This window comes from Hippocampus zosterae, chromosome 10 (assembly GCF_025434085.1).
Source record: "Hippocampus zosterae strain Florida chromosome 10, ASM2543408v3, whole genome shotgun sequence".
NCBI classification, from domain to species: Eukaryota; Metazoa; Chordata; class Actinopteri; order Syngnathiformes; family Syngnathidae; genus Hippocampus; species Hippocampus zosterae.
The window spans coordinates 20,702,942-20,726,545 of record NC_067460.1 but is presented as its reverse complement, the minus strand read 5'-3'; the positions used below and the strand labels follow the sequence as shown (position 1 = coordinate 20,726,545).

The 23,604-nt window shown below is 43.7% G+C and overlaps 2 protein-coding genes across 5 annotated transcripts in view; both read left to right on the top strand.

Moving 5' to 3' along the window:
* The window catches only part of sh3bgr (SH3 domain binding glutamate-rich protein), a 192,267-nt gene that overhangs the window by 35,901 nt on the left and 132,762 nt on the right, over positions 1-23,604 (top strand). The window lies entirely within an intron of this gene.
* LOC127609019 (calmodulin regulator protein PCP4-like) lies at positions 506-21,454 on the top strand. Its single transcript, XM_052078645.1, has 3 exons — positions 506-671; positions 17,096-17,144; positions 20,884-21,454. Exons 1-3 carry the CDS (start codon positions 663-665, stop codon positions 21,012-21,014), a joined length of 189 nt encoding a protein of 62 aa, XP_051934605.1. The 5' UTR covers positions 506-662; the 3' UTR covers positions 21,015-21,454.

Genomic DNA, 23,604 nt, shown 5'->3' with positions numbered 1-23,604 from the left:
TAGCAAGAGCAAACAATGACCCGACACCGAGTGTTTGGGCAGGAGTCCATTTATACAACTAATTACCAAAATGACCAACAGGTGTGCAGCTGCCGGGGGAGCCCTACAGTGCCACCTGCTGGTCCCTAAAACGAATCATGACAGCCCTACTGATTGGTTAAAGGAAAAATCTCATTACTCACGGTTGAAATCAAAGTTAGAATTTTGAAAAATTTAAGTGCTTCGAACAAAGTGTCTCGGCCAGCAGATGATACCCCGCAACAAAAACTAAACATCTGAGAAGAGAAATGTGGATCTTAATAACAGGACTTCAGTGACGGTTGCAAAGGGACGACAAATGAGCCGTTGCTCCAAACGCGAGCTTTGGGCGTGAATGTGTTAATACTGAAATATTTCCAAGTGATTCATGATTATGTGCCTCCCCTTAGGCTAATCACCGCAGCAGGGGACTTCCACCGCGATGAAGAGTTGAAGGGGAGTTGGGGGGGGGGGGGGGGGGGGGGGGAAGACCCGCTCGCCCACGGCGCTGCTATTGGTTTATCCGTGACGTAATGACATGGAGGAGTCGGCTTGAGGACTTTATAAAAGCTTCTGAGCGCGCGGCGAGCCACTCTACGAAACCAAACCCGTCTAAAGAACCGACCTCAACTTAAAGGTGCAACATGAGCGAGGTAAGACCATCTGACGCGTTTTTATCGGTTGCTACGCACAGTGGTCGCGGTCACGCGCGCATCATTAGCGCATCGACGCATTTCTCTTAAACGGTCACGTGATGTCACTTTTAGTGATGCTTCATTCACATCTGGATCATGAAATAGGGTGTGTGCTCCCTTGGGGTGACAGTCAAGGATTTACGCACACCTTGGCTGATTCTTTTTCCACGATCCATGTTGGAGCGATCATATTGCCAACATAGTTGGCAGGTGGACACGGGGAAAAAAAGGAATACAATATTAGGAGCTCTGGATGGTATTTCGCAAAATTTAGCAACTATATGAGGTTTGAATAATTGTAGTATGTTTGGTTACAAAGTAAGATTTGCGTGAATTCGAAGCAAATGACAATGTTTACATTTTATTAGAAGAATGAATCTGATAATAAAGATGCACTAGTTAGTCTTTTTTTTTAAGTTCCTGGACATCAATGTGACTTAAACACAAATTATGCTGTCTTTTTTTTTATTTATTACTTTTTAAAATTAAATTTGTAATACAATGTCCCAAGATGGACGTCCACTGGACACCAACATGACAATGTTGAAATAAAACCAATTAATAGATTCTTGGACTCCACGGCACCATTCAGCAGGAATTGATGAATGTGTTCATGTCAAGGACGTGCCCACATTCAATATGACACCAAATGCAATGTATGTAAATTCATTTCAATGGACAATTGTGAGCATCTTGTGCTGCGCATTCGAGTGTCGTGTGAAAATGTTGACTGTGAATGCATCAAGGGATATGAGTGTCTCGTGTTGCACAAAGTGTAACTGTCATCATCATCATCATCATCATGAAATATTTTCATAATGGGAGCTCCAGTTGAGGGAATAGGCGTATTGTGTGTAAACGAATATGGATGCTTTTACTGAACAATGCCCCTGTGGGTAAACTTACAATACATTGGCTGCGTCATTAGCCGCATCTGTTCAATTTCATGGGTTTCAATACAAGAGCTACAGTAAATAAACTATTACAAAGATAAAGGTGCTCAGTTTCGATTGACAATGTTCATGTGGTACCAATACAAACATCAGAAATGGACAAAAAAACGGCAATCCTTGCATACCATTAGAAACAATATTATTATGATGTAGTATTATTGATGTATGGTAAAACCAGTAGATAGTTCCAATAGTTAAGAAAATGCTTCTTTTCGAAAACCCTCAGTATTGCAGTTCTAATCTGCAGTGTAACAAAATAACGACAACAAATACTGTACTTTTTAGTGCCAATCAGACAACTTGATACTGAAATCCTAATTATATTGGTCGGAGTTTAATGAATAAGCAGTTAAATTCAAATTTTGGTTTCACCTGATTTAAAGTGTAGTCTACTTTCTGTCACCAAATTGGCAAGTGTGCCTGGGGCGTGAAAATAAAAAGCACCCTCGGACCGCCGAAACATCCAGCGAGGTGTAGCGCAACCTGCCAAATCTCAAAACACAGTAAACTAGACTTGCCCCAGCACGAAAATCAAGATGCGCCAGGTTGTAAGTCTATGGAAATAGTGCTCAGCATGTCAACACGGCCTTGCTTTTGGTACGTTATCCCTCATTTTAGCCAAATGCCTGCTAGCGACTGCAGAAAAGAGGCGGAACTGTGATTCTAGTCTAACATTGCAAGAACATATTCTGGGCGTTTGAACGGAAGGAATACAGGGAAGAAAAGCTTGTTTCAGTAAAATGCTTTTTTTTTTTAGCAATGTCTTTTGGGAGTATTTTAACCTCAGGTTCAGGTGAAAAGTGTGCGTACACCAATAGCAAGCTTCAGAATAATAATAGATTAGACTTTCGGTGCACGATTCCATTCCAATGTATGTCTGTCATGACCTCATATGGCAAATGTAGACATCAGTAGGCTTCACCGCACTCCGTTCGTAACAAATTGTTCGCCGGGTGGCTTAATAAAAGATGCATACTGGGTGTACACACACACACACACACTAGAGCTGTTTGAATAATTGAACCCCTTTCACCCGCAGCAAAAATTTGATTTGTCGTTAATATACAAAGCAAAGAGACGCTGCCATTTCCTGTTGATGAATAAAGGTGTTACAGTACAGTGGTTGTAGTGTGAATGGAAGCCGGATGAGGTGAGAATGATTGTTAGTCACGGCAGTGAAGAGCAGAGTGAAGCCGAATGTCTGGAATATGTGGAGTCTCCAAACATGACCAGAATGAAGAAGAAGTAACTCGTAGACGAATGAGTCACCACCACCAGCCTCTCTGTCCCAGGCCACTCTCTTTAATACGCTCACATGTAACGACATTAGGTACACTACATTCCATATACCTCATGTCCTCATGAGGGCCAAGGGCAACTAGCACCTATCCCAGAGCACTTTGTTTTGGAATTGCAAGAATAATTGGTAGATTCCACCCAGTGGTTAAAATGGAAAAAAATATGTGCTGGCACTCACATTATTCGACTGTTGCCAGGTAAATTAGGTGCTGGGTTACAGGAGATCCATCCATCCATTCATCCATCCGTCCATTAGGTACACTACATTCCATATACCTCATGTCCTCATGAGGGCCAAGGGCAACTAGCGCCTATCCCAGAGCACTTTGTTTTGGAATTGCAAGAATATTTGGTATATTCCACCCAGTGGTTAAAATGGGAAAAAAAATATGTGCTGGCACTTACATTATTCGACTGTTGCCAGGTAAATTAGGTGCTGGGTTACAGGAGATCCATCCATCCATCCATTCATCCATCCGTCCATTTTCCGATCCACTTTATCCTCACAAGGGTCGCGGGGGGATGCGGGAACCTATCCCAGCTGTCTTCGGGCGGTAGGCGGGGCACACCCTTAACCGGTTGCCAGCCAATTTCAGGGCACACAGAGACGAACAACCATTCACGCTGACACATCTCACATCTCAGGACAATTTAGAGTGTTCAATCAGCCTGCCGTGCATGTTTTTCTAATGTTGGAGGAAACCAGAGTACCCGAAGAAAACCCACGCAGGCCCGGGGAGGACATGCAAACTTCACACGGGAAAGATGGGGCCGGGATCGAACCCATGACCTCTGCACTGTGACAGTAGCACTCCGCCCGGTTACAGTAGATATTTCGGTTAGTTAATAAATAAATGAAAGACTCGTGACGTATCAGACAATGACAACGTAGTTACCTTGCGGTTTCTTACCCTCCGGAATTAGACGTGAACATCTACTGACTTCTGTCATGTGGCTCTGACCTTATCAGGTTCCACAAAATGAAGTCCTCTCCTTCAACATTTGTCACATGATCAATTTTCAAATGGTTTCCGAGCAACAAGGGGTGGCCCAAATGGCCCCTTTGTTGAACTTACCTCAGTCTCCTCTGCTGCATCATGCTCAGAGTTGACTTCAGTATTTTGTCTTACCCATCTCACTAAATTCGGTAAGCAAACTCATAGAAACAGACCGTAGCATGATGCAGTAGTGCCCATTACACAGTAATTAACATATTGTTAATTGAATCCCCCTCTGAAAATGTGCATCTGAAAAACTTCCATGATGAGTATAAGATTTTGTTATTGTGCCAAATATAGCGTCCAGGAATGTAGCTGCGCAATACCGCCCCCAAGGTGCATTCCATCTTTACTTTTTAATTATTCTCCGCTCTCTGACTCTCACCGCCTCTCCCTCTTCCATCCGACAAGCAAGTCAACAACATCAAAAATGATTAAAAGTCCCGCAGAACAAGTCCCTAAAGCTTCTGTCAGCGTGTGCATGTCAAAGAGAAATAAATGAGCTGGCAACAGATAAAATGTCAGTTATTCTAGATAGTGGCAAATGGCTGACTGGGATGTTTTAATCCCTTTTCGCCCTTTGCACAGACGAGAGGTTAAGCTACTGACACTGCTACTAGACATCATGGTAAAACTGTTGCACTCATCAAGGGCTTCCACTCTAAAAGATCTCACTCGAAATACTATTTCATCGATTAATGAACAGTGTGTTATAGTGACATAACACTGCAATGAAAATGCCGCATCAAAAGATTGTCTGCAGTTTCAACCATCTCGATCTCATGAGTGGTGACATAAAGCGAGTCATATTGGCACATGAACATTTTGGATGGACCAAAGAACCTTTTTAGGTTTCCGAGGAAGTTCCCAGTGAGCCTTTCTTGTTGGTAGCCTTTCTTGTTGTTCACAAATCGTGAGTGGTGAACAATCGATACGTTGCGTTCAACGTTATGCTAAACGCTATACTGGACTTGGCTACGCAGACATTACACGAGCGAGTGTCAAAAGTTCAACTTCAAAAAGCGTAAGTCACCATTATTCATCGAATATTCATTCATTCATCTTCCGAGCCGCTTGATCCTCACTAGGGTCGCGGGGGGTGCTGGAGCCTATCCCAGCTGTCTCCGGGCAGTAGGCGGGGGACACCCTGAATCGGTTGCCAGCCAATCGCAGGGCACACAGAGACGAACAACCATCCACGCTCACACTCACACCTAGGGACAATTTTAGAGTGTTCAATCAGCCTGCCACGCATATTTTTGGAATGTGGGAGGAAACCGGAGCACCCGGAGAAAACCCACGCAGGCCCGGGGAGATCATGCAAACTCCACACAGGGAGGCCGGAGCTGGAATCGAACCCGGTACCTCTGCACTGTGAAGCCGACGTGCTAACCACTGGACTACCGGGCCGCCATTCATCGAATAAAACTGTAAAAAAAATTTTGGTTACCTTGGATACAGTATCTCACCAAAGTGATATGCAACGTGATATGAAAGGTTAAGCTTATCTTAAAGACAAGCATCGGACCCACACGGGTACATACGATGAACTCAGTACTGGTGTATTGTCAGAGCTGAGGGCCAGGTCAAGGAGGCAAGAACGAAAGGCAGGAAGAGAAACCAATTCAAGGTGTACTGGAGGGCGTGGCACCTGGGCAGTGGCCAGTATGGCGGGCAAGGTAGTTGGTGAACTGGCAATGGGCGGAGCTTCCAACTGCCCTTTTATGCTGCAGAGGAGAGTGTGGCTGATGAGGTGAAGACTGGCAGGTGTGAAGGTGAGACAGGTGCGATGATTGAAGAGATGCCCAGCCCACACGGAACTAAGGGAAAGGCACCCAAAAACAGAACAGAAGTGGAACAGTAGAACTCTGAGGACAGACCCCATGGATTGGAACGTTACTCCTCCCCATCCCTCTTCAACGGAAGTCTCCAGCCGACCCTGCCGGTTTGTCCCGGTGTGCCCGATGAAAGGCAGTAATCAAATCAGGGTCCAAAATAAAAAACCAGGGTACCCAGGAAAGGGACTCAGGACCATAACCCTCCCAGTCCACCACTCCCTATGTCTCACATTCACCAGGTCAGGGACGAGCCGGTATTGAATTGCGACTGATTGTCTGGTGAGTATGCCGGTGCTGGATATGTATTTGGAAAGAGACACGATGATGATGCAAATTTGCATACACTTCGTCCAAACTCAGTGGAGACTTTTTAGGGTTAATGTTGAGCTTTCCGATTATGCGGAATCAGCCTTATGTTTGTTTTTTTTCTGGCCTAACGTCAATATAGAGACATGAACCGTACATTTGAAGGAACAATTATCTCTGTTACTTGAAGCAAGGGCTGGGACTTCTCCAAGTGATTGGACTGAAATATTTATTACAGCACTAGCTGGTTCGCCGCCCTACGGGCGGCTCATCAGCTAGTTCCTGCGGAAGGGTGGTAAGGTGGTGGTTCGCCGCCCTCTGGGCGGCTCATCAGCTAGTTCCTGCGGAAGGCTGGTAAGGTGGGCCTTCGGCCCACAAAAGTGTTGTTGCTTGGTTCAACTTTTTGTTCATCTTCATTGCTTATCGCGAAAATAAAGAGATGTTTAGCTCTACTAAATAACTAACAATTTCATTGCAATGCTTGTGGGTAGACAACATTTTTTCGCTAAGATGCCCGCGCGATCGTAGTGAGCCACAGCCTGAGCGGCGCAGTGGCGGCGCGCAGTGGCGGCGCGCAGCGGCGCGGTGAAGTAGGTACGTTTTGAAAAGGGACAGACGGAAGGACAGACCGCGTGCGGGACGACGCGCAATATATATATAGATGTAAATAGGAGGGGATGGCCCGGTGCGCCAGTGATTAGCGCGCCGACCTAACAGTGCAGAGGTCGTGGGTTCGAACCCGGCCCCGGCCTTCCTAAGTGGAGTTTGCATGTTCTCCTCATGCCTGCGTGGGTTTTCTCCAGGTCCTCCGGTTTCCTCCCACATTCCAAAAACATGCATGGCAGCCTGATTGAACACTCCAAATTGTCCCTATGTGTGAATGTGAACGCGCATTGTTCGTCTGTGCGTGCCCTGCGATTGGCTGACAACCAGTTCAGGGTGTCCCGCGCCTACTGCCGAAGACAGCTGGGATAGGGTCCAGCACCCGGAAAATGGATGGATGTAAATAGCAGTTCATGACATTGATACTTGGCCCAAATGAGGCAAAATCATCCTTGTGAGACACAAATAAAAAGTTTGTTTCAGTTGGATTTTTATTAACCATAATGCAGGGGTGAAACAACCCGGGTGAAACAACGCAGGCGGGTTTGGTTCCTTATCCTGCACTGCATATTTAGTGCATTAGTCATCCCGTTGTTGTCCTCTCTTGTTTGGTCCTCTACTCTGGGTTCAAGCACTTGCTCTCCATCCCATTAATAAAGTGACATTAGTGCCTTTTCACCATCAGCGCCATGAAGAGTTTAATCCTCCCAATCTATGCGAGGGTGAGAATTTACATTTATATCCCCGCGGAGGCCACAAGATAAGCGCGCCGTCGTCTCTGCCGACCATCAAAGCCCCAAGAGGAACTGGTGTGTCACTATGTTCAGATGTTAAGCAGCTTTCGACCGTGTTCTGCAGGATTAGGGGATTTCTGTGGATTGTGTCATTCTGTTGTGTGGCAATCTCCCACATAGTCGGTTGCTTTTTCATTTGCCATCGAAAACGCAGATGAACCCCTCCCTAAAAGACTAGTTGACTTTTTAAAAAGCACTCAACTTGTTTTTGTGCTTTTTCACTTGTGTGCCTGCTCTGCTGGACTGGTGGCATTCATGGTCTCTGATACATGAATCAAATGTGCGGACTCCATTTTATTTGAGTCGGCCAATCTTGTTTGGCGAGGTTGGCGGTCTGGCCATGCTGTTTATTGGATAGAGAAAATATTGTTTATTGAGTGCGTTAATTATTACATATATATTATTGTATTATTACATATTAATATTATTGTTTATTAACGGAATGCACTAAATTGTTCCTACGTGTGAGTGCGGATGGTTGTTCATCCCATTTTCCCATGATGAAACAGTTTGCGTTACCCCATCGATGTTTATTGTCAGTGAGAATCTAATCAGAGTCTAATTATCAATCACGCCATCAGCAAAAAATGAGTGACAATGACAAACTCACTGGCAGAGCGCTGCATCGGGAGTTCTTTCAATGCGGTGGCTGATGAATGAATCCGTATCGTCGGCGAGCAGCATGCCCACAAACATAAATTGATAAATTGTCGTGCCAAATCAGCAATGAACATTGGTATTTAATCTGTGTTGGTTGAAAAATCTCTTCTTTGCTCACTGTGCACAAGACTCGCATGCAAATCACACATTTCGGCAAGCTCATCATGTTTCCCTCATGTGCCTTACAAGTTGAGGATGCTGCAAGAGGGCGAGTTGTTAAAGCGACATTCCTGCTGCATGCTGCAAATTTGCCCAGTACAAAATCATTACAGCATCACACCCCAGAGATTGGAGGCTGAAAATAGCACTTCGGAAACCGCGGGGGACTGCGGGCCAAGCTAATAAGTAGGGAGGTTGCAGAAACAGGTTTGACCCGAAGAGGGTTTGAACGTGAGAGCCAGCGGAAAGATTTGCATACCTTCAGTCATCGCCAACTCTGCCCCAGTAAATTTGAAGATGATGTCGAATAGCCTTTTCCTTTCTTAACTCTTGGTTACATAAGAGTAAATTTAATGCACAGAAAAAGAAAAAGATTTCATGGTGTAAGCCGGAGAAAGATTTTTTTAGGGAGATTTTTTTGGTGGCCAAAATGCAATGTGGCTGCTGCTGTGATGACGTAATAATACTTTGGCTCTGTTGAAAAGGCAACATTGTTTCTCATGTGTTGTCTTTGAGTGTACGCAATGAAAAAAAAAATTGATGTTTGAAAGCTGAGCCGCGATTGGTCGTGACTTGAGCCCTGAGTACATGTCATATCATTTTCAGTCGCCGGCAAGTGTCGAAATGCGTTTTTATCTGAGGGAGAGAGGTGTCAACCCTCACAACAATGCTGATATTCCGAGACGATAACAATAATTAAAGTGGAAATGTTTAGTTATTATCTTAGCTCACGTATTTAATAAGAAGGCATTTTACCAGTAGCAAAATTCGAGTATTGATTGACCCATCGATGATTTTACTTTGTGGTCGTTAATAGACACTGAATCAAATACACTGGAATTACTACTGGAACTTGGCAGGCTAAAAAGAAAACCTTGACAGAATCTGTTGGAATATATGTCACGTTCCTTCATAAATTCGCCGAGACTCCCATGTCCAGCAGAAATTTGCTGTCATTGTTGTTCTTCTGTTCAAAGCATCCCTTGTCTTGAGGCCCTCTCATCTGTTTGGGCCAAGCTTGACCTCCACATGACTTGACAGTTGGTACTTCTTTGCGGCTTTTGAGGAATTGGTCTTGTGACACAGCCTCACGGCCTCGTTTGGGGAAAAAAAAAGTATTTAGAAGACTTGAACATGAATGATTAAGGTCTTTTTTTTGCGATTGGATGTGTTTGGGAAGCTGCCAATTCACACTGTTGCAATGAAGTCCAATTAAAATGGTTTCCCCATCCACAATCTACTTTAGGAAAATAAACAATATCAATCATGTGTTATTTCTGGCCAATTCTTGATTGAGTAGCAGCTTTTCGGTGGTGTTCTCCGCCATGTGTGATCCGCTTTGGTGTGGAAGGACAGGCAGAGGGCAGATTCATCATCGCTGCTCATAATTAGTCTCTTAATTTGAACACCTTGCTCCTTGCAGTTCATTCCTTGGGCTCTCCTGCCGCTTGACCCACAAAAACAGACGGGGACCGTTATGTGGGTCGCATTGTTACATCGCATGATGTCACGTGGATCTTCTTACAGCTGATGTCCGCCCTGGAACGAGATGGCAGCAAGTAGTCGGGTTCAAGCGCCAACAGGCGAGCCTCTCCAAAGGGTCGACTCCATCGCTCATCCAGATGGAGTCGTTAAAAGCCAAAACATCTCTCTCATCGCTTGATGCCAGCGTTCCTTATGAATCAGATTTTGCAGATTAAGCAACTAAGAAGCTTCCACATCCTATTGATTCTTTAATTCTCTCATCTTACAAACAGGAAGTGACAAAATGAGCGTGGACCCTGTAAGAACGTAATCTTTTTGGCAGAACCGCAACAACATGCGCATTCTGTGTTTCTACTGTACAATTTTGGACATCAAAGCAGCAATTCGGGCATTGTCGGTGCACGGCCACCTCAAGTTTTGCCATGGCAACAGTGAACGGTCATGTAGTGCTTGCCATCATCGTGTTTTTTGTGCCTTTTGAAAGAAAAGACATCAATGGAGCAAGAGAGAAAAGTGGTAAAATTTGGTGGCTGTTGAAATGGGGGCCAGCTTCACATTTCGCCAGATCGCGCGACAACAGCAGATTTTCCCTCGATCAGTCAAATATGAGTTTAAGTTGCTGAGGATGGAGTGGAGTGGGGGTTGCCTGATGAAAGAAAAGGTACCTTTATGTCGCTCGTTTTTCAAGAGTTGTTGGAAATACAGAAAAAATCTAAATTGGGTGCACATTTTTAGGGATTTGTCAGAATCGTCATATTTCGATAACATCCGCAGTTTTGAGTTTTCAGAGGGCAACCTGGTAAAGTATGGTTCCCGCCTTCAGCCGCAGACCATCAACAAGTCTGCAGTTGAACCGAACCCCCTGACAAAATTAAAAGGCTTTTTTTTTCTTACTTAACTCCAACTAATGACACTACAGTTCATGTCATCTGCCCAAATGCTATTTCGAAGGCCAAAGAGCAATGAGTGATGTCATACAAAATGAGGACAGCAAACACGATGTTTAATGCTACAGTATTTAGGCTGAACTCTTGACTGGAGTTTCCACTTCGAACTTTTTTTTTTTCCCACCCAAAAGGTCGACCCATTTCTCTTAATCACAGCAAACAAGCACGTGTCGCGCTTTTCCAGCGATTGGTTTTATTGCCCCTTTAAAAAAAAAAAAAACGCAGTGAATGGCCTCATGATTAAAAGTGTGACTGTGAGAATCGCAGAAACTGGCTTCTGTAAATTGACTGGCTGATTGAACCTGAAGCCATCCTGATTCCTGACCATGGCGAACTTGATCTCTCACTTGCCTTCTGCTTTGTTAGGTCCCAACATTACCACAATCCCAAATAGTGGAAAGTCAACCCCAGACGCTAGCAAAGTTTGCACTAATGAAAGAAACACCATAAAATGTAATCTCGTCAATTTCAAGGTTCATTAAGTTGTGCAACAGACGGGGAGTTTGAAAAAAAAAAAAAAGAATTTGACAAGACGATGTAAGGCGTTTTCTCTGCTTCTCTCTCTCTCTTTCTCTGTCTTCTCTGCGGGAATTGCTGTGAATTAAAATGTGTTTTCCAGCCATTATTAGCTGTCTTCAAAGTTTAGAAAAAACCCAATATATATATATATATCTAGGGCGGCCCGGTAGCCCAGTGGTTAGCACGTCGGCTTCACAGTGCAGAGGTACCGGGTTCGATTCCAGCTCCGGCCTCCCTGTGTGGAGTTTGCATGTTCTCCCCGGGCCTGCGTGGGTTTTCTCCGGGTGCTCCGGTTTCCTCCCACATTCCAAAAACATGCGTGGCAGGCTGATTGAACACTCTAAATTGTCCCTAGGTGTGAGTGTGAGCGTGGATGGTTGTTTGTCTCTGTGTGCCCTGCGATCGGCTGGCAACCGGTTCAGGGTGTCCCCCGCCTACTGCCCGGAGACAGCTGGGATAGGCTCCAGCACCCCCCGCGACCCTAGTGAGGATCAAGCGGTTCGGAAGATGAATGAATGAATATATATATATATATATATCAATACAGTAGGTATATATAGTTTTTTTTTTGGTAAGTTTGTGTGACTCAGTTTTGGCACTTTGATCAGTCTCCATGGTTGCACGACAGTCAGCTTGCCTTACTTGGTCAAGCGGGGCACATACATACTCAATGTTCACATCTTAACCAATTTATGAAATGTGAGAGGCCGCTGCACATTGTTCGGGGGAAGAAAGTTATGTGATCTTTCTGCTCGCACATTGTTCGGGGGAAGAAAGTTATGTGATCTTTCTGCTCTAACAGGGTGCGGTGGACTTTAGATGACCAGTACAGCACATCGCGCTCATAACGAGACATGTATCTATGTTGACATTTGCGAATTCCCCCCCCGAACGAGATGCCTGTCACTGTACCAAGATTGACCTGTAAGAGGCAACACGGTGCCACGGGGCATTCAGACTGCCATTTACCGGTAATTCAGTCCATTTCTCTGTCCCCTTCCAAACCTCATTTGTTACCACGGAATGTCGATTTAGAGAATAAAGATCAAAGGGGAAATTCACACCGATGCATCTTCCGCCTCCTTGCAGCATTACAACAATAAGGACTCACCTACACTACTTTCTCTTCTTGAGTTTAACAAATAGCGGAGGATGTTGGAAAAAAAAAAGCAGTGCCGACTTATTGATCCAGCACTGATTTAGCAATGTTTCACGATACCCTGTGGACTTCACGGCAATATGCTTTATGTAACTGCCAATGTAGCTCACGCGGGTAAATGTGCGGTGAGGATGTCAGTTTGTTTTTGAGTAGATGAAGAGGCAGTAGGAGAGTGCTGGGAGTTTTAACACGACGACTTTTCGTGCACCCACCATACTCTGGCCATCCTCTTTTAGAGCTGGGTGGGCCACACATCATAGCGAATGATGCAATATGTCACTGTCATGGAAACAAGACTTTTTGAAGCCCACCAATATGCATTCACTATGTTGCTATGAAACCAAGGACTTATTATGATTTTTTTTTTCTGTTGCATATGAATTTATCATGGGCGGCCCGGTAGTCCAGTGGTTAGCACGTGGGCTTCACAGTGCAGAGGTACCGGGTTCGATTCCAGCTCCGGTCTCCCTGTGTGGAGTTTGAATGTTCTCCCCGGGCCTGCGTGGGTTTTCTCCGGGTGCTCCGGTTTCCTCCCACATTCCAAAAATGTGCATGGCAGGCTGATTGAACACTCTAAATTGTCCCTAGGTGTGAGTGTGAGTGCGAATGGTTGTTCGTCTCTGTGTGCCCTGCGATTGGCTGGCAACCGATTCAGGGTGTCCCCCGCCTACTGCCCGGAGACAGCTGGGATAGGCTCCAGCACCCCCCGCGACCCTAGTGAGGATCAAGCGGTTAGGAAGATGAATGAATGAATGAATGTATTTATCATCATTCTTTTCAAATATGCAGTTAATAAATGACAGTTTAAAAATGTTGCCTTTGTATACCAGCACAATACAACAATCAAAATGGCTGGAGTGCAGACTCTTAGTTTAAATTGAACAGGATTATAGAATTAAATTGTATGTTGGATTAAAAAAAATTGTATGTTGGATTTTTTACAAATTATGTTTATTTGTAAAAAAAAAAGATATTGGGTGGTTCATTAATAAGAATCTTAATGACAATAAATACTTTGTAATAATTTCAAAAGACAAATACCATCCTCCCACATGGACATGTTAAGGAAAATATCGAGTCAGTTGCACTGGTCAGTGGACATGAGTGCATATTCCCCCTTGATGTGCATTCTAAAAGAACTGCACTGAAAACGTGAAATCTGTTGTTCTTCATTGCCCTTAACAAAACTAACAATCTAACGAACAATTAAGGTCATTTGCAGATGGCAGCTTCCATCCAGCAAGAAAGGAACAGAGAAAGGAAAATTGGGGGTGGGGGGGATGAGGCGGATGTTGTTGCCGTCATCCGATGAACGTCAGATAAGATCTGTTCACGTTTTCGCAGATGTGCAACATGCTTGCAGTACAGTATATACAATACAATACATGCTGATTTATACAGCGCTTTCACAACAGCGGCAGCTGTAACAAAGCGCTTAACGAAACAGTTAACATAAAGTAAAATAATAAACACAACACATAACATAAAACACGGACAGTCGTGCAGTCCTAACCACTTTTCCGTCACGCGCTTTGTTATTTGAAGCCGTTTGAGATGAAAGAGGAGAGGATCAAAGTGTCTTTTAACCAGCGGATCAGAGACGTCATGCTCAAAATGTGCACACGTCGGCTACAAGCTAAGTTTCAAAGTCAACAAGAAGCTCTAAGATAAGAAAACCTTTATTAGTCTCGCAATGGAGAAATTGCCAATTCACAGCAGCAAAGTTACGAAAGGGAAAGAAGTAGAACAACAAAATACAGCATCCATTGACCAAAAAAAAAGATATATTATATGCATAGCGCATCTTTTCTTTCAAATTCAGCTTGACTCATGCTTTGTGTGGGTGCGGCCATTTATTTCCTCTATTTGTGCGGTTTCATATTTTCCCTTAGATTGAGAGCCCAGAGGCACAAGTTGTCATGCAAGTTGTATTTTATGCTACAGTCGCATGCTGGATACACGTGTGCGTGTGCGTGTTACCTCAATGCACCTTTCGTCCCTCCGAGGCCGTTCATGATAAACGAGAGGTTCAAGTTGAATATCACTGCTCTCCATCACCCTCATCAGTGTAATTACGGCTTTTTCCTCCACTTGATTGGTTTCCCATCCACATACTGATTTGTTCTTCTCATTGTGTGTGTGTGTGTGTGTGTGTGTGTGTGCGTGTGCACATTCTTCTGACAGGTGAGCTGATTTGTTGGCCACTGTGTTTCGAGCATTTCTCAGCTCAGTAATCTTGCTCGTCAAGTCGCTGTTATGGCAATTTACACTTGGCTCAGTCCCAGAGCTTGGGAGGCAGAACGCTGGGGAGGCAGAACGCTTCTTCCTCCCTGCCGCCTTGATAAGCGTGACAGTTCCTCAACACCTCGATGCGTGAAACATGTCCCGTAAGCCGAATGACCTGGAGTTTTATAGCTTTTGGTCAAACCTAGCTGCAACATGTTAACCCGGCCACAATCTCCACATGCATCAATAAATACAAATTAGCAAAGGAATTGGTTGTTTAAACGCAGTCCTGAAATGTTCAGCCACTTTTGTTTGTCAATTGGTTCTTTATAATAAACCTGCCCCTGGATGAGGCGACAATGTTTATCTGTAATTGCACTGTCAACCAGTAGATGGCAATGCACTATTTAGTTTGACTGTGTAAATTGGGCAAAAGAAGACGACTGAAAACAGAAATCACGTTTCGTATACACTCCCAGTGGTAAGGTGGTAAGAATGATGGCTGACAGATAAATATAAACAACAACAAGAAAGAAACGGACATTACTCAAATCTAATTAACAAGAGTATTGCTGTGCATCCACCCCAAAAAAAAAGAGGATACTGCGATCCCTGGCATCGAAATGCAGCACACACTGTTTGAAATGCATTGAACGCGTTGAATTAGTAATGTCGGGAGACAAGCTGAGAAGGATGTTAGGATGCCTTCTGGATTCCTTGGCTATTAAAGCCTTGACGTGAGCAAATAGGAAACCTTAGAAAGAAGAGGCAAATTACAATGACAATCGTTGCAGAGTCACCAAGGGTGCAAATGAAATCATTTCCCATCTGTTTGGTTACCCTTCACAACCTCCGGTGTGTTCCTCGTTGGGAACCTCGTATGACGTATGATGAGAAAATCATCTCCGTTTTTGTTATTGAAAAGAGGAAGGAGAAGATGCATCGAGTGGCTCTTTTTGTATATCTGATACGTCAAACGCATCACCATGCGATTTTTCCCACATAAACCAAATGACAATCTGGTCTTGCTTAGACTGCACCTTCATTGTTTGCAGTAGAATCTGTTCCGCAGTCAAACTGTCCCCATGCGTAAAAGCTTTCGGTAACATTTCATCGAAGTGTGAAAATACATTGAGTTAATTGAAAATAAGGACAGCTATAGGTAATTAGAAATGCGTGCCTTGGTGGAATTTTCTTTCTTGTGGGATTTCGGCTAATGCCGAAATTCAAAACGGGCCACTCGTAGTCTCTAACCTACCCTTTGAATTCGGTGCACGAGAGGCACCCGGTCTTTGATGTTGTCAAAGTGGGTACCTGCTCGCTAGAATTCCAGCATAAGATCAAAAAGTGCAAAGTACCTTTATACGGAACTGCAATCTGACTTGCATGATGATGTAAAATTGGTCACGGAGGTCACAGTGGCCACTTGGACACCTCCTTCCAACATTATTTGTGTCTGTGTGTGACCCCAACCTCCCCAAAGCTGTGCTGCAACCAAAGAGGGTGATTCGAAAATTATGATAAAGATAATGATAATGGCGGCCCGGTAGTCCAGTGGTTAGCACGTCGGCTTCACAGTGCAGAGGTACCGGGTTCGATTCCAGCTCCGGCCTCCCTGTGTGGAGTTTGCATGTTCTCCCCGGGCCTGCGTGGGTTTTCTCCGGGTGCTCCGGTTTCCTCCCACATTCCAAAAATATGCGTGGCAGGCTGATTGAACACTCTAAATTGTCCCTAGGTGTGAGTGTGAGCGTGGATGGTTGTTCGTCTATGTGTGCCCTGCGATTGGCTGGCAACCGATTCAGGGTGTCCCCCGCCTACTGCCCGGAGACGGCTGGGATGGGCTCCAGCACCCCCCGCGACCCAAGTGAGGATCAAGCGGTACGGAAGATGAATGAATGAATGAATAATGATGTGATAATGTGTTCAATGAATTGATTCCCAGACTGATTCAGAGGCTCCTCATGCATGCTGATCGATGACGTTTTCCTCCACTTGAGCGAGCTTGCATTCATTGACAAATAACATCATCGCCTCCTCATTGGGTCAGTCGCGGTGAATTTGTCATGTCGACTGTAATTTTGTTGAAACGTGTGTGTGGGTTGCAGGCTAAATTTGTTTATGAGCTGCGGCCGGGAAGATAGCTGACCTATCGCAGCATTTGTAAACGCATGCTGTGGGACATCACTTGAGAGAGATGGATACCTGATCCTGAATTATTTAACAAGTAGCAGATGTGAAGGAGAACAGGGCACGATGTGATGCAAACGGGGGACATACTGTACTACGGAATGCCTGGACTGCGATTTTAACAGTTAACTTTTGGTTACATTTTGCGATTAATGGCTTAGTTTTACCCATCTTAATCTTTGGGCATTTTTTTTTCCCAGTAAGATTAAAAAAATAGTGCTGACCAAATGATTTTTCTTCTCTCCGCAGAGGCAAGGAGCCGGGCCTGCGGCTGGCAACAACAAAACCTCCGGACAAGGTAAGCTGCATTCTCATTCTTGAGGTCAAACAACACAGCAAACCTTTAGCAGCATCGGATAATAAAGCACATTTGGGAAGCATCGTCTCGGCACACTTGGATGTTGTCACTTTCTGTTTACCGCAAAGGTGCAGGTGACAAGAAACTAAACGGGTGATTGAAAAACTCTCTGCAACCTTGATTTCAAGACAGTCTGAAAGGCAACCATTGTCGACAACAAAGCGCCACTCTGGTTCATTTGTTTTGGGATTTGATTGTATTGCATTCACAGAATATCAAACAAATCACAGTAGAAGAGAAGTTTTAATGAAATATAAACATCCTCAACCCCCAAACAAAACAAAAAAAAATGCATATGCCAGCAAGTATATTGCTTGTGCACTCATGCAGCTTGCATCATGTCAGAGTGAGCGGGCACATCCCTGAGCAATCTTGGAGCGTTGTTGCTTATTTAAGAGTGGCCTGGCATCCCTCTAGAGCCTGGTGCCATTTTCGTATTTTCATCGGGTCTGAACCCAAAGTCTAACAAGCCACATCAGTGAAAATAGGGATAATAACAGTAATAACAAAGTAATAACAAAGTAATAACAACGGTTTTTTTTAAATTAAGGCAATAACTGGCCGATTGCAGGAACAAGGCGAGGGATTGTCAGTCAATGATTGAATGACGGGGACACAAGGATAAGTCCACCGGACATGATGGTTCATGTATTCATGATGAGCTTTTAAAGGCGCACGTCCAATGAGTGACAGTGACACAGGCTGAAGGACGGCTGCCATCACACACACACACACACACACACACACACACACACACACACACACACACACACACACACACACACACACACACACACACACGTACGTTCTGGGACCAGAGGGCTTGCCATCAGATCTGATTACAAACTGACCATAGCAGGGTGTCACATCATTGTCGACATGGCAGTGACATACAGTCCACAAATTTGAAAAAGAGCTCATCTGTCACTTCCTGGTAATATTTTGTCCCCTGAGGTTAGGATTGCGCGAGTGAGCGCAGGACAGCTGGGCCATCCATCAGCAGGCTACTGTGAGCACTGTTATTTATTGAAAATGACACTTTGTTCAGCAAAATAAATGTTGCATCGATGGGACCTTTCAGACCATGTTCTGCTGTTGCCTCATACTACAGACGCACATTTTTCTCTGAAGTCTTGGTCGGAGTATGTGGCTGTGATTTGCAGCATTCTCATAAATTATTTTGAGCTGTGACGGTCTGACTCAATCGGTGGTGTAAAGTAAAGACACAATTGTAATGACCCTCAGCATGAAATCCTCTAATGGGAATATGCACGATTAGATTTGCTTAAGCCTGAGGGAGGGGGGAAAAAAAAGACCAAAAAAAAAAGAAAATCACTCATCATGCTTCCCGTTCATCTCTCTGTCAACACACCGAAGCAAAGCAAACAAAGACATCGACTGGTAATATCTTTTGTAATCTACCGTGCTGCAAATTGCAGCAGAGATTTGGATTCTGCTGCTATTCCGCTCGTACATTAAGACTGATAATCACACACACACACACGCGCACGCTCACAATTTTGAAATACTGTAATGATACGTGGCGTCAACTGCAAAAACAAAAAATGTTATTCCTATTGATAAGTTTAGAAGCTGTGGGTGATTCATGACGGGAATTGGCGAAGTATTTACGTTTTCCATTTTCTGATCCGCTTATCCTCTCAAGGGTCGTGCTGGAGCCTATCCCAGCCGTCCTCGGGCAGTAGGCGGGGGACACCCTGAACCGGTTGCTAGCCGATCGCAGGCACTCGGAAACAAAAAATGCTAAATATAAAGAACTGGGAGGAAATAAATCACCTGATTTGTACTTTAAGGGTTTCGTTAAGATGAGACAAAAAATTTGGAACACCAGAAGCTGTGGGTTTTCTATGATATATATTTGATATACATCTTCTATATTACTATTGTAAGAAGTAAATATTTGTGTTTTCTGCCACTGATTGTCACATGGTATACAGCATAATAGCCAGTGTTTGTGCCGCTACTGCATGGGCAAGTCTCCGAGAGCAAGCGCTCCTCCTCTCCGGATTTGAATAGGCCCAGGAATGATTCAACTTAGCTCACCTTAAGAGATCAAAGTTTTCCTTTTTATAAATAGATTGCTGTGGGCTCTCAGCGATGATGACCCAATTCCTTTTTTTTTTTAAAATTAGCTTTACTGTACTCAGTTGTTGCTGTGCTGACTGAATTCAACTCATACTTTGGAGGCAGTCGCTGCAAGAAGGACTCAATTATCGTTTTGCATCAGCCTGTTTTTGAGTCTTGCAACACGCCACTTTTAGTCCATAGGTTACACACGTGCATCCGCCTGAAAGCCAAGTAAAAGTTGATGCGGTGTTAGCAACCAAGCCCGCAGTGGTAATCAATATAGTTCTTCGCCTCCCTTTGTGTATTGATTGCTGCAGGTCTCTCTCACCCACACCGGCACTTCAAGGATTTTGGAGGGCGTCTGTTTTCTCGTGCTACCTTTCAACTAGAATCACACAAACAGGCTTTCTACAATGCATAAACTAACACTTTTGTATGCAGCGCATTTTTTTTCCCCCAGCACAAATATACAATCGATTTGTGGGGAATATGCAAAGATTTTACGCATTTGGTATTTTTCTTATTTATTCTGATATTTGCAGGCTTTTTCGTTGTGATCAATTCAAACTGATGGGCTGGGCCTGCATGTGAACATGATGCAATCCTAAAGTTAATTTGCTTCTGAATTCTATTCTTTTGCCCGAAACATCCACACTAGGATCCAGGCAGCTAAACTTGAAAGAAATTCAAAAATAAATCCATTCGTCTTTATGCATCAAACCAAATATAGTGTAATACTGAAATATATTCAATGTATATGTGTGCATTTGGGGCGGCCCGGTAGTCCAGTGGTTAGCACGTGGGCTTCACAGTGCAGAGGTACCGGGTTCGATTCCAGCTCCGGCCTCCCTGTGTGGAGTTTGCATGTTCTCCCCGGGCCTGCGTGGGTTTTCTCCGGGTGCTCCGGTTTCCTCCCACATTCCAAAAACATGCGTGGCAGGCTGATTGAACACTCTAAAATTGTCCCTAGGTGTGAGTGTGAGTGCGAATGGTTGTTCATTTCTGTGTGCCCTGCGATTGGCTGGCAACCGATTCAGGGTGTCCCCCGCCTAGTGCCCGAAGACAGCTGGGATAGGCTCCAGCACCCCCCGCGACCCTAGTGAGGATCAAGCGGCTCGGAAGATGAATGAATGAATGAATGAATGTGTGCATTTGTGTGTGTGTGAGGCAGATAATGCGTCATTCCTTTTTGCACTATGCCGCTGAATAAATAATAAGAATATATTTTCCTTCTCCTCTTGGGCTTCATTATTTTTGTGATTAATTTTTTTACTGATTATTATTATCAATAACCCAAGCAACGTGATAAAAATAATTTTGCAAAAAGTGCATGTGAGGCACGGGTGTTGTTGTTACCCGTTTGCAATCGTGGCTTCCAAACGTTATTTTTTACTTGGTGACTAATGTGAGAGTCGGCGAATGAGGGAGGAGAGTTGGGTCTTGTGAGCGCAGTTTAGCAACTGACTGAAAACCGGTTCACCAGTCTTACTATTTATGTGTGCATTGTGTTATTCTGCTTGTTCAACAAAGCAATTCAATGTGCAGCGGCCACTGTTTGTATCCTTGACCACTTGGCGGTTTCCTTTTCCAGACGCTTCCAAGACGGACGTCCCGGAGGACTTCGACATCGACATGGAGAACCCAGAGACTGAGAAGGCGGCCGTAGCGATCCAGTCGCAGTTCAGGAAGTTCCAGAAGAAGAAGCGCGATGAGAAGTCGTAGTGGGCGGCCACTGTGACCACACAGTGACATTTGCATGAGTCGTATCTGTTTGAACTCCACGAGTTGTAATGGAGTTTTGGGGAAGGCCAAGGAATGCAACAGCCTCTTAAACATATGTCTGTGAAAGGAAAAAAAAACCCACATTCTATTATTCCAGTTGTATTTATTATTAACCACCTGCTATATTTGGAAAATATGAGAACCATTTTTCCGCCTTGTTGTATTTGTCTATTAGATCATGAAGTAGTGCTTGTGATGGGATTTTTGGGGGGTTTCGGCCCAGCCTCGTTAGTACCCAAATGAATTGATATTGTCTTAGTCGTTGGAGCAAAAGGTGTGTTCGAGTGACAATGGTTTTTATTATAAAATAGCCTGCATCACATTCTAGCAGACCCGCATGTGCACACGGAATGAATAAAGACTCTTTGTGGAACAAGCTCCTTGTGGTTTGTTTGGTGTATTTATTTCAAAATTCTGTCATCAATCAGAATTGCACAGTGGTGAAGGTTTGGTTCCCAGACGGTGTGAAACCGCTGTTCTTAAACACATTGTATCAAGCGACACGTTGTACTCTGAGAATAATTAGGTAGTGCATGACAATTTATCGACTTCCGACTTTCCATGCAAAAAAACAAAACACGGAATCTCTGTCCAAGTAAAAGTTAACTGGTGGCTCTCCTTTCAAACAAACAAATAATGGAAATTAGATGCTCATTTAAATAAATAAATAAATAAATAAAAGCCTAATCCCCAAACATGAAATCACTGACAAGCACACGTGAAAGAAAACAAAGCCTTGCACTTTATTCTTGGCAGACGAAATGACGAGCTGCAGTCTGTCTGCACGTCGTTCACATGCAGAGAGACCCAGTCAGCAAAATTGGTCTGGCCCTGGGGTTTTTAGCCGAAAAAAAAGACCATATATAGATAGTAAGGTGTTTTTAGCCAAATAAACCCGACATGTATAGTAAGGTATTTATAGCCGAAAATAACGACCATGTATAGTAAGGCGTTTTCAGCTGGAAAAAACCAACCATGTATAGTAATGCGTTTTTAGCCGGAAAAAATAATGACCACGTATACTAAGGTGTTTTTAGCCGAAAAAAAACGATCATGTGCAGTAAGGTCATTTTAGCCAAAAAAACGACCATGTATATTAAGACGTTTTTGGACGAAATTCTTAGCCGAAAAAAACCGAAAATGTATCATAAGGCCTTTTTGGACGAAAAAACCCACCATGTATAGTAAGGCGTTTTTGGACGAAATTTTTAGCCGAAAAAAAACAACCATGTATAGTAAGGCGTTTTTAGCCGAAAAAAACGACCATGTATAGTGAGGCGTTTTGGGACTAAATTTTTAGCCGAAAAAAACGACCATGTAAAGTAAGGCGTTTTTAGCCCAAAAAAAAACGACCAGGTATAGTAAGGCGTTTTTCGCAGAAAAAAAAACGACCATGTATAGTAAGGCGTTTTTAGCCGAAAAAAACGACCATGTATAGTAAGGCGTTTTTCGCCGAAAAAAAAGACCATGTATAGTAAGGCGTTTTTCGCCGAAAAAAAACGACCATGTATAGTAAGGCGTTTTTAGCCGAAAAAAACGACCATGTATAGTAAGGCGTTTTTCGCCGAAAAAAAAACGACCATGTATAGTAAGGCGTTTTTAGCCGAAAAAAACGACCATGTATAGTAAGGCGTTTTTCGCCGAAAAAAAACGACCATGTATAGTAAGGCGTTTTTCGCCGAAAAAAACAAGACCATGTATAGTAAGGCGTTTTTAGCCAAAAAAAACCGACCATGTATAGTAAGGCGTTTTTCGCCGAAAAAAAAACGACCATGTATAGTAAGGCGTTTTTAGCCGATAAAAACGACCATGTATAGTAAGGCGTTTTTAGCCGAAAAAAAAACGACCATGTATAGTAAGGCGTTTTTAGCCGAAAAAAACGACCATGTATAGTAAGGCGTTTTTCGCCGAATAAAACGACCATGTATAGTAAGGCGTTTTTAGCCGAAAAAAAACGACCATGTATAGTAAGGCGTTTTTAGCCGAAAAAAACGACCAAGTATAGTGAGCCGTTTTTGGACAAAATTTTTAGCCGAAAAAAACAACCATGTATAGTAAGGTGTTTTTAGCCGAAAAAAAAACCGACCAAGTATAGAAAGGCATTTTTTGCCGAAAATTGTCAGCTAAAAATTTCCTCTGATAAAATTATCTTGCAAATATAAACTTGAGTGGAAGTGTGAACTTTTCATCCTGGAATTTGAATGCGTACATCTTTCATCACAACGTGCAGTTGTAATAGTTTGAAGCTTTCATGCATACTGAGTAAACCGGCGGGGCTTTCGGATTGCGGGCCTAATTACATGTTGATATATGCAATCCGATGTGGGGCGTTTGCGCTGAGGATGAAACTGCAAAATTCATAGCAGGCCTTCTGTTCTGCTTAGCCAGAAAACATTGGAGGGTGGTGATTGCGAATGGGGTGATTTCCTTTTGAGACATTGAATGTGGATGTGGAGCTTATCAAATGAAGGTTGCCTGATCAGAGTGCAGAGATAAACGCGACATGTATGGAAATTCAATTTTGCTAATG

Bases quoted from the DNA above. Each gene is read 5' to 3' on its own strand.
- LOC127609019 (XM_052078645.1), top strand. The intron at 17,145-20,883 runs GTAAGCTGCATT...TTCCTTTTCCAG, and splicing joins CAACAAAACCTCCGGACAAG to ACGCTTCCAAGACGGACGTC.